This window comes from Seriola dumerili, unplaced genomic scaffold (genome assembly GCF_002260705.1).
Source record: "Seriola dumerili isolate Sdu_G_001 unplaced genomic scaffold, Sdu_1.0 BDQW01000003.1, whole genome shotgun sequence".
Taxonomy (NCBI): domain Eukaryota; kingdom Metazoa; phylum Chordata; class Actinopteri; order Carangiformes; family Carangidae; genus Seriola; species Seriola dumerili.
In genome coordinates this window covers 10,760,911-10,779,910 of record NW_019174258.1, presented here as the reverse complement: position 1 = coordinate 10,779,910, position 19,000 = coordinate 10,760,911, and the positions used below count along the sequence as shown (strand labels likewise).

General features: G+C 41.0%; 1 protein-coding gene across 1 annotated transcript; it reads left to right on the top strand.

The window, feature by feature from the left end:
- Positions 1-6,798: 6,798 nt before the first annotated feature.
- On the top strand, positions 6,799-16,911 carry LOC111221499 (synaptotagmin-5-like). The gene is made up of 5 exons (XM_022744882.1): positions 6,799-6,820; positions 9,243-10,240; positions 14,328-14,499; positions 15,701-15,867; positions 15,986-16,911. Exons 1-5 carry the CDS (start codon positions 6,799-6,801, stop codon positions 16,130-16,132), a joined length of 1,506 nt encoding a protein of 501 aa, XP_022600603.1. The 3' UTR covers positions 16,133-16,911.
- Positions 16,912-19,000: the final 2,089 nt, after the last annotated feature.

Genomic DNA, 19,000 nt, shown 5'->3' with positions numbered 1-19,000 from the left:
TTGGTAGACATTTGGTAGACTGCGAAGGCCGAACTGAAAGGTATGAAGGAGTATTAGGGCCATGGATGAGGCCATCCAAAAAATCGAACTGTCAAGAACAAAGTCGAAATGTTAAGAATAAAGTCAGCAACTGATCAAGTAGTTTAATCCTGAAGGTGTGGTGTCTGAGAAGCAGGCATTACCGCAACTAAGGTCCCAATGCGCTGTGGCACATCGATTTGTATGATAATTGTATCGTTATTAATGGCTGTATTGATGGTTTTAGATGCTATGTAGTGTTGATGGAGGCATACAGAACAAACAACAACCCCAAAGTAAGAGCAGACTATTTCATCACATCCATTGTGCGCTTGGGAGGATGCCCGGAGCAATTGTGCTGACAGAAGCAAGGAAAATGACAAGGGGAGTTGACTTGATTCTCATTTCAACTTTATTCACAAGATGACTTTTTTCTTGAAATTTCTACCTTTTTTTTCAAAGTGCATGATTAAAAAAAATCTTCCTCCTCTCATTTTTTGTTCTCATCCATGGCCCTAATTCTCCTTCCTCGAAAGGAGATGTTGGCAACCCCCAAAGCTGATAAAAGAAGCCAACACAAGTACCAAAAACTGCACTTCTTCGAATGGCCCCTTGAGGCTGGCTCCAAAAGTGAGTCAATCTCTGTAGACTCCCATGCTAAAACGCCCAACCAACTTTACAGCAGAATTAGACATGTTTACAGGCTGGTACAAAAATAAGACTTGTGGCCATGTGGAGCCAAGACTTCGACGCCTGCCGACTTGTGGCAAGCATACACTCACCCACCTATCACTCAAAGTGGCAACACCCATAATTATGTAGAACTTTAAGCCTTAATAAAATTGAAAGCGAGTGAGTTTATATAAAAAATTCACCCCCGTACAGTTATCATGAAGGAGAAAATTAGCCATGGAGACCAAAACTGTTTTTTATACCAGGCTGTAAACATGTTTATTCCTGCTGTAAAGTTGGATATTTTAACATGGGAGTCTATGGAGACTGACTAACTTTTGGAGCCAGCCAGAAGCGGCCATTTGAATAAGTGTAGTTTTTGGTACTTCTGTGTTGGCTTCATTTTTCAGCCTCTGTGGTTGCCGCTTGGCTGAAACACAATACATAATTTAAAAGTGGCTGTTTGTCGGTGTTGTTTGCTTTCATTACCGGTGCACAATAAATCTCGGGATAGTTTGGGCCATTAAGGATCTACCTGATGAATCCCTCGTTGCCCAGGAAAAGAAGGCTTCATTTGTCAGCTGCATTTGAAGGAGCCTACGAAATGGGACAGCCTAGTCGCACCGCTATGACACAATTGGTCCTCAAACGCAGCCACTGAAGGATGCGGAGAAGTGGGGAGGTTTAACAGGAGGGACTCTCATACATTAGCATGCACGCGCTGCCAGACCGGAGACCAAAACAAAGAAGAGAGAAACTTAACACACACACAGGAGGTGTAACTTTGTTCTCTGCTCAGGACGCCATTACCCCACTTTATCTTCACATAGACATTAATTGTTTGTTGCTATATTATTGTTTAAAATCTCATTTACAGAACCTAAAAAGTTCACCCAATCTTTTTTTATTTCTTTTTTTTTTAAGGAAAAATCCAATTTATGTGAAAACTTATAATAAGTTTGGCTAAAAGACTTATTAATACTGTTACTGTTGTGAAACCAAAACATGTGCATTGATCTTGTTTGTGAGCTTTTGTCAGGAACCAAAAACAACGACCAAACAGTGACTGTATTTGCTGCAAGGATCACTTGGACTTAGCGGGGACACCAGCCAGTTTGCAGTTTGTGTGCGTGTGAGTGTGTGTGTGAGTGTGTGTGTGTGTCTTCAGCCAACAGATAGGCTAGAAACTGGACTGCAGCTCTGACTGGAAGTTGGCCAGAAACACTCTTAAATGCTGCAGCAGCACATGTGCTGAAAGCTCACTGCAGTTAATAATCAGAGCAGGTGGCTGAGCTGAGTCGACCAACACTCATGACAGTCTATGCAGGATGACACAATGGAAAGGAACAAAAGGAGTGTATTATACCATTTATTAGTGTTACTCATACTGTAAGGATTTCATCAGTCAACAGACCAACAGCCAGTGGATGCTGGCTCAGATGAGGACTGAAGATGCCCAACTCTTGTGAGTGAAACGTTATAGCTGTGTGTGAGATTTCCTCTGACTGTATTCCTGCAGTTCAGCTGCTCTAGAAAATGTTTTCTCCTGAGGTGTGAAATATTTTACAGATTATCCTCCAAGCAATCGTCTGATTATTTAGGACTGCACAGGTTTTGGATTTGGAGGATTGGGGATTTAGCACATGAAGAGAAAAGGTGCCTGAAGGAGGCGCTACTCTCATCACTTCAGAGTCCAGTTGTTTTAAACTGTGGCTCCAGTCATTCATTTAAAGGGATCCTGAGTTTGCATTTTCAAACAATATTGCTACACTTGATATGAAATTTTATTGTCATAATGAAATTAAGTGATGTTTTTTGGTCTGTTTCATTACTTTTTTTCTTTTAACTTTAATCTTAGGTTGTTGGTCCTCCAAATACATTCCATTCATTTACATGAATTTCCCCTAGGGGATAAATAAAGTATCTATCTATCTATCTATCTATCTATCTATCTATCTATCTATCTATCTATCTATCTATCTATCTATCTATCTATCACTTTTGGTGATATTAACCAAAAGTGCACCATTGGTGCAAGTTTGAATACAAGAAGTTATTGAAATTACAAACAATATCTATGTTCTTATATCTAAGTTGTTATTTTGTAATCGTACTTTTTGAAAATTAAAGTTTATCACTTAATTTGGCCACCAACTTTCTGCAGATATTTTCCTACAATAGATGATGCCTCATCCAGCTGAGGAGGAAGACCCCGACCCCCCTGTGTGGCAGCTTGTCGTCTCTTTCTTCTGTAATGGAATGATCGAAGGTGTCGTACTGCTGCTCCTCCTCTGGCTCCTCATTCAGATTCTCTTCGTCACGAATTTGGAAGGTACTGAAATTTGACCAAATGCCAGTGTTGGTGTGTTGGAGGGAACAGATTTAAGGAAAGATGTACAATGAGATCAGAATCCTTACTTTAATCTTGACTCTGAGTACAGCCTTTATCTTTCTTTGCAAGTCAGCTGTGTTTTGTTTGTGACACAAATATTAAAAATAAAAAGGAAAAGTGATGTGTTATAGATACTTAAGATGCACGGGTCCAGATTATTTGTATGTGTAATGATGGATTAATGTGAACGGGGTGATTCCTAATTACCGCATAGAATTACTATGCTGGAAAACATAGCGGAACAATGAGCAGCTAAAGAGTGTTTTCAGCTTGTTACGCTGCCCCCAAGTATATATATATATAAAAAAAAACTCAACTCATGCAGCTTTAAATAGGAAGATAGATTTTTATCTTAACACCCTGTCACATTCTTTAACCTTTAAGGCAGAAACATACAGTATGTCTTTAGAGCCCTTTAATTTGTAGTGAAATTACACGCTTGTTGGCAAACAGTGTGACTATATGAACCATGGACTTTGTTAGGCTATAAATATGGCTGCCCTCAGGCCAAAATTCCTGGTAAGAGAAGCCTTATGTCGCTCCGGATTAAAACCTACTACCACCCGGGGTCACTTCTTTTTTGCTTTTGTGTGGGTGGGTCAAATATCCACTCGTTTGAATACGGATGAATGAGCTACCGTTTTAATGTATACCCGATTTAACAATATCCATCAGTGTGTTGATCTTTAGATAACGCAACTAATTGTTCAAGATACATTACATACTAGGGTACTCCTGGATGTTTACACTAGAATTACAGAGACAGAGTTAGATTTGAAGTTATCACATTAATAAGAATAACAATAATATTAACATAATCATGGTCTTCATGTATGTGGGTGGTCGTGTGTATATATAGACACTTAACCAAAGATGACAGTGTCAGTGCCCTCTGTGAAAATGTGAAAATAAACAGTTATTTTTCCATGTTAACCATAAATAGATGCTGTGGATAGTGGTGGTCAGGATGGTGTAAATATGTGTGTTAACATTTCAGGTATCACAGACATCTTTTGAGACGATTAACAAGGTAGTGAAAATCAGTGACGTACAATTCATCATGTATTTAAGATTTTCTTGGGGTTACAGGTGGGTCCTTCTGCCCCTGACACAGAATATGTCACATATTCTTATAAACAATTAGTTTATAAATAATAAATCAATGTACAGTGGGGTCCAGAAGTTTGAGACCACTTTTCCATTCAAATACATATATTCATGATATATTAGGTTTATTTTCTAATAATTCAATAAAAATAGTTTTTATTTGTTTCATTTAATAATGTGGACAAATCAATTGTTGAAATCTATCAAATTCAGTTTAGTGATGGGTTAATATTAAATTGTGTATTACAGATGAATGGAAATTGTTTATGGAATCAAAATTGTTAATTGTTGTTGATTAATTGACCTATATTTTTCTTGGTACTCACAGAATTGGCCTTGAAAAGCTGTGTGGGTCATAAAAAGCCCATATTTTGGTTGAATCAGAGTAAAAACCAACCAAAACTCCTAAAGTCATCAGCACCTGGAAAGGGGGTAAAGGCTTTTAAACTTAAAGTACCTATAGGTAACAGACATGCTGCAACTTACTGTGCCACATTACATCTTTCTTTCCCTTTTTATACTTGGTAAGTAGTCATGAAAATGTGCTGAGGAGGCCATTTTGCACCCATACATCAAGAACACAGTTAGCTCATTTTCTTACCATTCACATCTATAGTCATTCATTTGGTTCATTCACTTCCCCAACCTGAGCCTAGTAGCCCAGTAAAGGAAAGTGAGGAAGGTGTTCAACTCACGCTCTGCCCAACACCTCCGTAACACAATCAGCCCCGGGATGTTACGCTCTACATCGCTGTTGACTTTTTCAGTATTAAACCGAGAGCAAATACGTTCAGTATAAACATTTGAACCATTTTCCAAATATGTTCATTAAAAACCTTTCCTCATTATGTCAGTTCATGTTCCATTACGTTTCTCAAAAAACTCATTTGCTGTTGCAAATAAGTATCTGATCATCTGTGCATCAAAAGCTTTTCTGAATGTGGATGTGCAGCTTCACAGAGACTAAAAGCCTCTCTAAAACCAGACTCATGGTTGTGAGTCCAGTGACGACTGTTAAGAGGACGGGGTAAGTTTGTTGTTTTCATCCAATAGTGAAGGAGGCAGTAGTGTGACATTATCTCACTGCAGGTAGTGTTAGAGATCATGTGAGTTGTTTTTTGGAAAGCTCATGCAGTGTAAATAGGCCTGCATTTGAAAAACATTGAATTGTTGACCGGCTCTTCAGCCTCTGGTGATGACTCACTCGCTCAGATTTGTTCAGGAATGAGATGTTTTCCGTGAAACACATGCCACATATTGTGAAAAAGAAAACTGGCAGGGAGAGAAAGAGCCCGTGCATACACACACACACACACACACACACACACACACACACACACACACACATACGTATTTGTACATGGCGAGGGGTGACTCACTCTCTTTTTGTTCATGCGACCTTGTGGTGGTTGTGTAGGTGGCGGATCCAAGACAGTGGTATGTGACCTGCACTCTGAAGGAACTGCACACATTTACAAGCTAATGACTGTTTTCATGTTTGTAGGTCAACCCTACGATAAATTCAACTTTACCTTAGTCCTCATGTGAGTGAAAAAAATGATGCCCTCTTTCAATATACTGTACAATGCTGAAGTCTATAAAGACCCTCGTCCACTGTTGAACTGAAAATATGCTTCTACTAGCAAATTAACTGAGCAAAAAGAAAAAACACATTTTTCTGCCTGTTTTCTGACAGGAGCAGCTACGACCTGTAAAGCGTGATCGACAGACACAGGCAAACTTTCGTGGGTCATCCAGCAGCTCTGTTCCGAACAAAGTATTAGTAACATCAGATAATGAGGAGGATACAGCTCAGTTATGCAAAAACTTTTCAATAATCAGTTGCTTCTACTGAAATATATCCATTGTGTCTGTTCTTTGTCATAAAGCAACAATGTCAAACCCAGAACCAGGGTCTGTGAGATAATGTTGTAAGACCTCTCACAGCCATTGTGGTCATCTGACTGTGACACCACACCTGCAGGTAGCTCCACCTGTCTGTCATATGACTCTGCCCTTCCAGGTGGTACAGGTCCGTTGAAGAGCGTCTCTTCCTGCCACCTTCTGGCCTAATCATTTAGGTACAGTCCCTTGTTTTTGTCTTGCCTGAGTGTATCTTTCATTGTCATGTAGAAATGACATTTTTGATTCAAGACAACAACAATATCAGATTTTGATCAATCGGCCTGACATGAGTCTCTGGGCTGGGATAAGGAAACTTTATTTTATTTTATTATTTTGTGAGATAGCCTATGTACAGTATATACGCGTGTCTCAATTAGCCTGTGACCGCCGTTTATCTGTTGTGTGCTCCTCCAGTTCTGTGACTTCTATAATCTGTCTTCAGCAGCACATGATGTAGGAGCTATAGGCCTAATTACTGTGATAAGATGACGGAGAGCGGCAGCGCTGGTATAGGCTGAGCTGCTTTAAAAGAAGCCAGTGGACCCTCTCTGCCTCCAACGCACAATCACTGCGATTGAAATAAAAGCTCAGTCACCCGATGAAGCTATTGGCTGGGAGGCTCCAGGTCCTTGCGCACTGCCGATGGACCGCTCTCATAAGCGCTCGCTCTGACTCGACACACGCACATCAAACTGTGTGGGACCATGTCGCAGTACACTCTGGGAGGTAGGAAGCCTAACGTGTTCTTGTGATTGTGTGTTTCTTACTTTTACTAGTTTCCACTGAGTCCGGAGCCTCGGTGATCGCTTCTATTTTTTTTTTTTAAATTATAGCTTCTTTGTGCACTTCAGTTTTTCCAACAGAAAGAGAAAAAAAGAGTAAATATTACGACTTGGCACAGATTTTATTCAGAAATCATAAAGGTAAACTGATCTCAGCCGTGATGAAGAGCTAAAGAGGATGAGGATGAGGCAGTTTGAGGAGGATATGCACTCACACACAACTGAGGCTGTAACAGAGAGAGAGGCTGTAACTCACTGGGAAGGTGTCCCTGTTTGATTTAGATAACTTTGTGTGAATAAGGACCAAGAGTGTTGTAGACAAACAAACCAGATTATCCCAGCCAAAGGGCAGAATAGGCTTCATACACTTTCTGTCAACTAAAGTAATTGCATGGAATTTCCCATCTTGTTATTACTATATGCATGTCTAAATGAAGTTTACCAGCAGCCTGTACACACAAGTAAGAATTCTGCATTAAATGCTGAATTGGCTCAGCTCATGTTTCACCATTACCTCATTTGCTCTATAATCATCAGAGCTCACTGGCTGGTCAGTCTGACTCATGTCAGCAATACCCTCAGCCTTTATTTTCTCACACCACTGCAGCATTCAGCCCATCTGTACTTTCATCTGTTAATGGAGGCTGGCTGAGGAGCTGCCTGCTCCTGGACTGACTCTTTGACAGGGCTGAAATGGATCTGCACTGACAGCCAGCACAACACTTGCTCTGATAGTGATCTAGTCTTTCCAAGGATGCACCTCCTGCAGTGAGCGTCTGATAACTCTCGTGATGATGTGAGAATCCATGTATGGTGCATATTAGGACACACCCTCAGATAGTCAGATAGAATGTGTGTTTTTTCAGTGATTAGCTGCTGATTTAAAAAATCTGGTTTATTAATTAAGAGTAAAAACCATAGCATTCGTCCCTACTAAGTGTTGGATTTTATGTACGTGAAAGGTCTTAATAGTAATAAAAGCATTAAGCTTTTCTCTGTAAATGATTTTCACTCTCACGGCTGGTTGTTTACCTTGAAATGGTCACTGGTGGAAGCTCACAGCTTTCGAACCTTATTTTCACTGCTGTCCCCCAGTGTGTCTGATGCATGAGTCATCCCAGTGCTCCCGCATTATCTGACGTTAAATGAGCATCAGGGTCTATGAAAAGCTGTCTAGTATGAGAAATCGTCAAGGCTGACATTGAGTACTTACACATACAGTACATACACAGTATACATACGCATTTCCATGCATACTGTCAATACATGCATACTGTCATGCATATATATATACATGTAGATTGGGGTGACAAGCAACAAAACTGCTGTTTAAGGCAGCTCTTAACCACTTGCTTATAGAGGGCAAGTGGTTAGATTTCATTGTTTACACCACTTAACTATGTCAGTGTCAGCTGTCACTGTGCTGCTGCTTAGAGGTCACGAAAAATGAAGAGAAGTGAAAAACAAACGTGTGAAAATAAAAAGGTAGCTTTACATTTGTTACTAAAATTGTTTCCTCACTTATGTTTAAACCTGTGTTGATGCAATTAAATAAAAAATACACCACAATTTCACTCAGTGCAATCATAACAAGAAGGATTAGTAAGGAGTATATTTTGATTTTTTTTTTTATTTTTAAATGGCCAAAACCATGACATCATAACCTCGTAACGTAAGCAATTACATGAAATGAATGAAAAACAAAAAAGCAGAATGTGACTGTGTGGTGCCACGACTTCTGGTTGAAGTGCCACTTGGATACATATACACTCAACCACACATATATCTACACATACGTGTGTATGATGTTGTTGGTGTCTTATCCAACTTTTAATGGTAATGTTTTGTGGGCACACAGACAACATTCGTGTGATGAAAACACACACACACACACACAAACACACAAGCACATGCACACACAATTTGATTGCCAGGAAAATTGACACCAACGCATTGCATGTGCTCTGCTCCTGCTTTGGATCAAAACGGCAACTGTGCCAATACCATTTATAGAATTATGATTATAACCCCGAGATATTTCCTCTTTAATCTCATCAAGGAGGCAGAGTGCAGACACAACAAGATAATGTTTAGAGTCAGATGTCCTAAGGTCTTTTGTGATGAATCTGGCTTCATTCAAAGTCTGTCGTTTTTTTTCTCACTGACAGGTCACTCAAAAGCACAAAACTGATTTGATTTGTCAGTTTGTGATGGTGCTCCTCTCTTTATCTCTCTCTTGTCTCTCTTTTCTCTCTATTGCTTTCTCCCACTCAAAGATTCACTGCACCTCAGTTTCTCATGCTCCTTCTTAGTCCCACCAACACATTATTAAGTCCTGACTGCTTTGTTTTCCTCTGTCTCTCTAGTTCACCTGCAGATTCTGCTGGCTGTGGGCCTGGCCGTGTTCTGCTACTGTCTGGTTCTCGGTTGCGTCCTTTGCTGTCGCAGAAAGAAGAGGGCTTCATCCGAGGACAAGGAGGCAGTTTTCTTGTCTCCTCATCCTGCAGAGAGGGTGACCGTGACATTGACTCCGTCTCCGTGTACGCAGCCCGTTAAGCAGCAGTATGAGGAGCTGGATGGAGATGTGTTGGAATTTCCTTCCTCTAAAAGCAGCTCTTCTCCCTCTGAGGATGATCTAACTGCTCTGCCTTTTGACACCAACCCTACCAGTTCAGCTGAGCTGGTGCAGTCTCTGGGGTCATCTTTCCCAATGCGGCGCCTCAGCACCCCGGCTGTTCCCTACTCACCCAGTAAACCCCAAAGTCATGGCAGAGCTTCTTTGCCCTCCCTCACTAAGATGAATCTGGTGTCCAAATCTCGTCGGGCGATGGGTCGACGAAGCACTGTGAGCGGTGAGAGTTTTCTTTACAGCGAAAGCAGTCGACTGACTGCTGGTGCTGCCAGAGCTCCTACCCAGCAGGGGGAGCTATCACGGTATGGCTCTAACTCTCTATCCATCCCCTCTAAACCTGCTCCTCTCCTGCACTTCTCCCTGCTCTTCTCCTCTGCCTGCGGCACCCTGGCGGTCAACATCCTGGGGCTCTCGGGGGCCAGTCGAAGGCGCAGCGGGGTGTTTGTCCGAGTCAGCCTTCCTCCACTCTGCCCCTCCCCTCAGCAGATCGCCTCTCGGCGCCGTAGCCTCAGCCCAGACCTCCACAGTCAGAGCTTTGTGCTGCAGGTGGGCTCAGTGGAAGAGCTGTGCACCTGCACCTTGAGACTAGCTGTCTACAGCAGGGACTTCTCAGGCCTGAGAGAGACTGCGCTGGGGGTGGTGGAGCTGCTCTGTGAGCAAATGGATTGGGAACCCGACATCACCACCACCTACACCAGGCAGCTCAGCCCAACTAAAAACAAGTTGAAAAAGGTAGATGGTGATTTCATTTATTGTATTGATGTATGCATTACCGTTAAGTGCATAGAATAAGAAAACAGACAAAGGTGCAGTGAAAAACAGATAATTAGAGGTCCTGTGATGAAAGCCCAAGGAGGACTTGGCTCTCAGCAACTGGACCTGAGCCCAACATGAAAACCAAGTGAAAGTGTCTGCAGAGTCTAATAAAGGGCAGATTGGCAGCCTCCAAAAGCCCACAGAGCAGTTGTTGCCTTAACCAGCACCACACCAAAACCTTTATTTAATACAAGTTATCTGAATTTAAGTGGTAGCCTGTAGTCAGAACTGCAGTGCACACAAAGAGCTGGCTAACTTGGGGTAGAACCCATGTCAGCTGTCTCTCTGGTCAAGGAATAGTTATGATATTAATCCGTCCATTAGCTATACCATTTACCATATATCACAGGGGATCTGAAGCCAATCCTAGCAGACAGCGGGCGAGAGGTGGGGTAACATGCCAACTTCACACAGAAGGGCTGGCAGGCAGGTCTGAACCAGCAGGTGGTCGGTTTAGCTTAGCGTAAAGACTGGACGCAGGCGGAAACAGCTGTCCTGGTTCTGTCCAAAGGCAATAAAATCTGCCTCCCAGCACCTGTGAAGCTCACTAATTAACATGTTTTATCTCATTTATTTAATCTGTGCAATGTAAAAATTTGGCCATGTAACAGTCACTTCCTGAAGTCTCCATTCCTCATAAAGCTCACACTGACATCAGAACTCTCACAGTAAACCATAACCTGTTGTCTTTGGACTAAAGACTGCAGATTAACCAAGCAAGATATGACTCGTTAATTAGTGAGGTTTAGATGTGCTGGTAGGCAGATTTCGATACCTTCAGATAAAAACCATGCTAGCTTCTTTTCCTTGCTTCCAGTCTTTATGCTAAGCTAAACTGGCTAAACTGTCTGCTGGATCACTGGTATTGATCTTCCCATCTAACTCTTGGCAGGAAAGAGAAAAGATTTGCTTTAAATGAAAAAAAGCAATCTCTAAAATGATAAGACACATTCAACTGAGTGGAGTAATTTGTTGCATTTTGATTGGCTGGCGGAAGATGCAACCTGGGGTGCTCGAGTAATGAGGCTCTTTCTCTTGTTGTTTTGGGTGCTGTCAGATCCAATCAAAATTTTACACAGACCTTAGACCCCAAGGCGATTTAATTCTGACTCAAACAGGAAACAAAGTGGACTGGGACGTGTGGACCAGAGACCTGGTATGTTTTGGGTCATGCCCTTGAGTTTTTCACGCGCCTGTGTCCGCCTAATGACCTTAAGTACAAACTGAAGCAGGGTGGACCGTGGGCTTTGTGTGTGTCTGAGGGTGTCTAGCTGCGATCATAACTCCTTTTTGGGCTACTGATTGTACTTCCTGCTCTCTTTGATCTTAATGTATGTTTCAAAACCTTTTTAACAAAGTCTGCATGTTCAGTTGATTTCACAGATAGAGAAACTATGCACATGGGCTTATAAATAGCACATATCATGTTTTATCCATGAAGGAATGTAGCATCTAATCAGCTTTCCCGTTAGCCAGTTTTCCACCGTTGTTAGTCATGGTGACATTGTTGTTAGCGATTGCAGAGCAAACAAGCAGAGTGCAGCAGATTGGCAGTGCGCCCACGCCGTGCCCTCTGCAGCTCTGTCGAAACAGTGCCAGAGGGCATTAATAACAGGCTTTTGCAGCGAGGGGGGTCCTGATGTTTTAGTGGACATTAGTCAGTCAGTCACTGATTTTTGCCACAGAGTCATGCTGTGTGCGTGGTGGGTGGGAAAAAATCATTTCTGGTGGGTGGGCCAGATGGAGTCAGTCGAGATTACATCTTTTAATGTAGCCACTTCCTGGATTTATAGAAAAACACCAGGTTTTGTAATTAGTTTAAGGGGACCAGCCGGGCTATTGACGATTATTCATCTGCAGCACCTTACTTGTTTTGACACCCCATGGGAGTGGAGGGCATGACATGATGGAGATTTCAGGACTGTACATTTTAGCTCAAGAGGAGCCTGAACACAACATTGCTCCTATTGACTGTCAGGAAGATCAGAAGGAAGAAAAATGGCCACTAACCTCTGCTTTCTGTTGTTAGCTAATGAGCATATGGTTAACTTTAGGAGTACATATAGGAATGTTAAATATTTAATCCATTTAAACTGATGATAGAACTGGGAGGAAGTGATCTACACATACAGTTAACATACATTATCACCATATTTTCTCCATATCAACACAACACCCACCTGTCACTCAAAGCGGCCACGCCCTCCATTATGCAGAACTTTAAGCCTAAATAAAATTTAAACAGCTGAGATATACAGAAGTTCACTTTCCGTGCAGTTGCCATGAGGGGGGAAATTGGCTATCGAGAATAAAACCATTTTTTGCACCAGGCTGTAAACATGTTGATTTCTGCTGTAAAGTTGGGTATTTTAACGTGAGAGTCTATGGGGATTTACTCACTTTTGGAGCCTCAAGTGGTCATTCGAGGAAGTTTTTGGCACTTTGTTGTTGGCTTCATTTTTCAGCCTGGAGGATGTGGTGGCAGTGACCTGGAGATTACTAAATCTGTGACTGAAAGATTTGCATCTTGAGAAAATGTGGAAGGGATAGTATGCTAAACTGCGGAGTGCCTTATAGATGGAGACTGCGGGGAAAGTGAAGCTGTCGCTGATAGTGTGAATATTCGGTCAATCATTCCTATACAAATAAAGGATAAATGATGTAAAACCACAGGGAGAAGTTTGTCAGTATCATAATACTTTCCCCCCTATCTTCTGAGGCTTCCATGTTATGGAGATCACTGGATGACTCATATAATCTGTCTGTTGGGTCCCGTTATGTAACTAGAGTGAACAGAGTTACCAAATAATAAGAGAAGAAAAGACTAATGCAGTCCACTGCAAATAAGTCTTACTTCCAACTATATTGTGCCTGAGGATAAGATAAGAGTAAGAACATTTTTCATTTCATTTTTATGTTATTATATAATAGTACATTGTATTATAGTATTTGTTTTTGATATAAGACAAATTTTGAGGAGGAAGAGGATTCGGCTGTACAGCCAGATTTTATGAACTAGCCTCAAATCTTATTATCACAGGTAAAGAGAGATGCAACACAGTTCTCCCTCTGTTTGGTTGTCAGTGTAGAGGTAGGAATTTAAGATTTATGAGAAAAAATGCAATAGGCAATAATTTATTTTGCTTCATATCAAATCACCATTTCACCAAATCACCAGTGTTACTTTCCGGAAAAACAAACCTCAGGCTGTAGCTTTATTGTGTGTTTGCAGAATAACGTCACTCCTTTTAAAAGGCGGTGTAAATGTGAGTGACGGTCTCTGAGGCGAAGTGCTAGTGACAGACAGAGGCAGTGAACCAAAACTCACTTGTTGGATGAAATGGCCTTCACACTCTGCTGCCCAGCCTCAGCAAGTCGCTGGCGGGCTAACGCTCAGCCAATTTTTAGCAGACTGTGACTCGCAGGACCCCAAACAATGCAAGCTAATGAAATCTGACGTGAAATCAGATGGAAATGATCATCATACTTACACATTAGCTGTTACCTTTAACCAAAGCGCCTTAGTGCATGAATATCAATTATTACAAAAGAAAATCCTTTCCACTGACAGAAGAATGATTAATTCTGAGTGGCAAAGAGGCCTCATGAATAAAAGCTGAATACATTTTCCTTCAGATGAAGACAAACTGACTCAGAATGAAACTTTTAACCTGTTCCCATTGATTTACAGAAAATCCCTTTGAAATTCCCCTGATGGGAAATTGATACGTTGACTTTGACACTTTGGTCGACATTGACAGAACTTTAGACATCAACATCTTGATGAGCATGGCTTAGAGCATGGGATTTAAGTGCTTTACAGCTTGGATCTGCTCTATGTTCTTGTGGTTTTTCCCCCTTGGCTTCGTTTCATTCCCAGCCTCCCAAAGGATGAAGGGAACATCTGCTGGGGTGAAAGAAGACTTTTTCTCCCTCTTGCTAAAATCTCTCACATTTTGTCTTTATCTCACGGTTTTGTTGTCCTTCTCCCTCCCGCCCTCAGAGTGTGAGTTCTCAGGAAACCTTGGGTCACAGGAAGAGCTCAGTGTGTGCACCACGTGCTTTAGGCCAACTGTTCATCCTGCTGCAGTACCAGACGCTGGCCCAACGCATCAAAGTGATGGTCCGAAAGGCTGAGAATCTGGCCAAGCTCACAAGGATCCCAGGAGCTCCAGGTGAAGACCAGCAAGTCCTCATATCTAATAAATAAAATAGGCTGTTTATCCCCCGCCTCTTTTTTTTTTTTTTTTTTTTGCATTTGAAGGAATAATTCAACATTTGCTTATTTGTTTTCTTGCGGGGAGTTAGATTAAAACATTGGTACTGCTCTCATGTGTCGACAGGGGTCAGATGATCCAGAGTTTGTGGTTTTTACATTTTGCCTTCTAAACCAATGAAATAAAAGAGATGTAACATGTTAATTCATGAGCGGTAGGTTTAGTGGTGCAACAGTCTTTACGCAGTCTTTAATGGCAACCTGCAGAAACTGTATCAACGTCTATTAACCTCCTCAAGTGGATGGATATTGCTTTGGACTTTACAAATATACCATTAGATACCATTAAATACATGTACTTAGTATACTTAGTCACATGCTTAGTCAGCATGCTTAATATAAGCTGCAACGCACATGAATACACTGGCTGACATGTAAACTGCTAATACTGCCTCTGACTGTATTCTCCTCTATTACTCCAGCCATGGTCAGACAGACTGCTTCCCTGATGGGTTTGCAGTAATCAGATTAGGAACCGATCAGCCCGGTGTCATTTCCCCTCCTGTCTGTATCACATCTCACTGCATCTGATTTAAAGCTCTGTGGAGAGGAGGAAACAGGAGCTTCTGTAAAAAGAAAAAATAACTTTGATGTTTTGGTTTTCTCACACCTTAAAGGACAGTTTGAGACTACATGGTCAGTTGTGTGTTGCTGATGAGTTTCAAGATCAAATGGGTCCTAAAATTAGTGAAAATGACTGCTTTTTGTAAATGCGTGATTCTTATCTGACAGTGACACATTGCTTTTTAATTTGACTAAATCCAATTAGCTTGCAAGACTGGGTTTAAAGGGGAAATCATATTTTGGAAGTGATGGTGCCGATTTGTAACAGTGACGGTGGAGAGGTGCTCAGAGAGGATTATGAGGATGTAAATCAGCATGTGTAGATACATTTCATGTGAGGTTAACAACACAATACACAACACTGCAGTACTGTAGATTCATTCATTTACACCAAATATTTATGTAAATGATTTTACTTCTCCTTTTTATTCATTGACCCTTGTAGAAATAAACAGTTTAATCTAATTATGAGATAAATAGACCAAATCTGATATATAAAATACAATGATGACGGTGGATATCATTTTTTCACACAGACCACTACGTTGTCATCAACTTGCGTCAGGATGGGAAAGTAATTGGTACCAAGGAGACCAAAGGAGCCAGTGGTCCGAACCCCGTCTGGAACGCTCCATTTCTGTTTGACGTGCCCCCTGGTGACATCACTCAACTGCCATTAGTGCTTGAATTCATCATCATGCAGGTGAGAAGTTCTACATCCTGTATATACAGTATGTATTTGACAGAAACATGCAGTTTTATGTTGAAATGCTGCAATACTGGAAATGAATACCTCATTGTGACTTCTTAATGATCTTCAGGGCCGTCTCTACACTAAGAGCAGTGCTTTGGGTCGTGTGCTGATTGGCAGCGATGCTTCAGAGGCGGGACAGGGACACTGGAAGGAAATGTGCAGTCGGGGGCAAATAGAAACGGCTCGCTGGCACACCATCCAATCGGATGTGTAGGACTGACAGACAGACTGCACCAGTGTCCCTTTGCAGCCTAGTGAGTGTCCTAGAGGTGGAGTTCCTTGTAGGTGGGAATAACATGCGATAACTGCTGCCAAAGTATTTATTTTGTATTTTTGTTTTTGTTTTTTTAGTTCTGTTGTGGATTTTTGCTCGCCATGCTAACTTTGAGAGTTTTCCATGTTATTTATCAACAGATAATGTTCATGAATTAAATACTTAGTAATGCTGTTCAAGGGAGAGACAATATTCAGATGGTCCGTGTGTATCTACACATTGATCACCGTGTGGAGGAGTGTGTGAGGAGGGATGTGCAGCAGTTCTCTCCATATCAACAGTATTCTGCATCCCTGCATTGCCTTTTTCATTATTTCCACTGTGACTTCTTAAAACTGTAGTCTGTAAAACTGTATCATACTGGATGTACTGTATGCAATTTGTGCTGATGTTGTAGTACTGTTTGTATTGTGCCCAGAGGCTACAAATGTTAATGTTCAATAGAACTTGTTGGATTTTCAAAGATTTCAGTGCAAATTTCGGTGCATCTATGTTGCCACTCTGCCTGTGGTTTGCTGTGGTGTATTGCTGTGCCAGTATTTGTCCACAAGCTGTAAACACATCTGACATTCAGTGTGAGGCCGTTACACTGGCCTCACTTTATGTAGCATGTGGGCTGAATTATTGTTTTATTTGTGCAGTTCCCAAAAGGGGAAAAAGGTTTTTGTCCTCTTTTCAGCCACTGGAACTTACAATAAACATGTGGTGGCTTTATGATTCACAGTTGTACTGTAAAACAACCCTTATTCAGCCAGTCAAGCAATGCCTAATGCCAAAAACGTGTGTGTGTTTCTTTATAACACTTATTATTATTTCAATATCTAAAAATGTGACACCCTTTGTAACAAAATCAGAAGGGTGGGTTTGAACATAACAATTCTTGACATTTATTTGGCACATATATAATAATGACACATTTTAGAAAATGTAATGTGTTTTTAATACAAATCAATTGAGTTTATGTATAGTATATAGACCATGTTGATGCCTACTGGTGGCATGTATTGTCTCAACTGTATATGAATGTCTTTGCTTTTAAAAGGAAATAGTGTCAGAAGATCTAAAATAAATCATTATATTATATAAATAAACTTTTGTTGTGTATGGGTGACACTCCAGAGACTCTGGCTGTGATAAAGCCAGAAAACATGTAAAGACAGTGAAACCTGTCCTTGATGGTAAATGGACATTGAGGACAATAAGACAGTCCAGATACAAGAATCAAAGGTTTGAACGCATGGCATTCATCAGCTATATTGGCTTTTTTCCAGACATGTCACAGTGGGAAAAACATAGGTGTAAATAAACTGAATGATGGCTGAATTCCATTTAGTTATGCCATTTAGTTTCAGGGTCCAGTTATTGTGGGTGCTGGCTCACTGTCTCACTGTCATTGCTTACTGAGATGTAACAGAGGCATTGTTAATGTTCTGACATGTTTTCCCACTTTGACAAGTCAAAATGTCTGAGGCCTATTTATTCATATTGGCTTTGAATTGCAACGCGTTGTAATGTTATTTACTTCCTGCCTCTACTTTCTGAAAAAGGCCTATTGTACTGCTGGAACAACAAATGATACATTCATTTTATAAATTAAAAAGCTCTGGGAGAGTTTTGTCAGAGACCTTGTGAACACCTACATAGCTACATTTGCCTGATTTAATGATGGTTCAAATTCTTTATATTTTAATCACCTGAATCATCTGAAGAGAATCGGTCCTGGAGCAGCAGCAGCTTCTAAATATGAACATCGATTATGATATAGTTAGCTAATATCATTGGATGGCAGATGTAGCTGTAACAGTGGCTCTTCTGAAAGCCTTTAAAAGTCTTGCTTGCAATTCTGTGAGACCATACTTTAAACACAGTGGTGCTTTGAGCTAAATGCTAATGTCAGCATGCTAACATGCTCACAGTGACAACGCTATTGTGCTGATGTTTAGCAGGTATAATGTTTTTTTAAATCTTCACCACCTTAGTTTAGCATGCTTTCAGCTAACATTTACTAATTAGCATTAAACACAAAGTAATGTTAGTGTTTGTAATAATGATGACGATGATGATGACGATGATGTCACTGAGAGGCAAATGCTGCAGCTGCACCAGAGACAGTGAGTAGCTGAGCTCCTCAGACAGTGTGCCAGCTGTCATGGTGATTTGATGGAAATATGGGGACATTTCTGCTTCTTAGCTGGAAGAGTGACAGTCAATAAAATAAAACTCAATAAAACTTAATTGGATGAAAGTTTTTTCAAACTAAAACTCCCTCGGTCACTATAACTGAATGCCACTGTCATCCAGCTCCAAACATCCACATACAGTATACTGTGTATTCACTTAAAGTCTTGCTGCTGTGAGGGACAGTGATATTTGTAGATTTTGGCATCATGGAGCAGCCTGATAAAAATTCAGTTACTATTCCCAAGACATATGCAAACCTTTTCCCTAACCCTTCCTGGTCGATTTTTCACCCAGCCTGTGTTCACATCATCTGGTCCTGACAGAGATGTGACAAGTGTATGCTTTATGACTAAATCCTTTAGTCATTATTTCCTGTTCACAGTGGGCAACATCCCTCCCGGTAGTTATAAATATCTATAGGATGTGCAATCCAAAGGTGATGTAATCTAACTCCTAGGGTGATCTTCTGTCATATCAGATCATCAAATGTGAATGCAGCTACTCATACACACACACACACACACACACACACACACAATAACAGTACACACACTAATGCACACACCCACAGAATAAGTAATAACAACCATTACAATGGGTAAAATGTGGAAATTTGCATCATGGGCC

What these genes read in the sequence shown, in the direction of transcription:
- LOC111221499 (XM_022744882.1), top strand. Translation starts at nt 6,799, where the DNA reads ATGTCGCAGTACACTCTGGGAG. An exon ending in AAGGATCCCAGGAGCTCCAG is followed by an intron (nt 14,500 to 15,700) that starts GTGAAGACCAGC and finishes TTTTTCACACAG; the next exon opens with ACCACTACGTTGTCATCAAC. An exon ending in TTGAATTCATCATCATGCAG is followed by an intron (nt 15,868 to 15,985) that starts GTGAGAAGTTCT and finishes AATGATCTTCAG; the next exon opens with GGCCGTCTCTACACTAAGAG.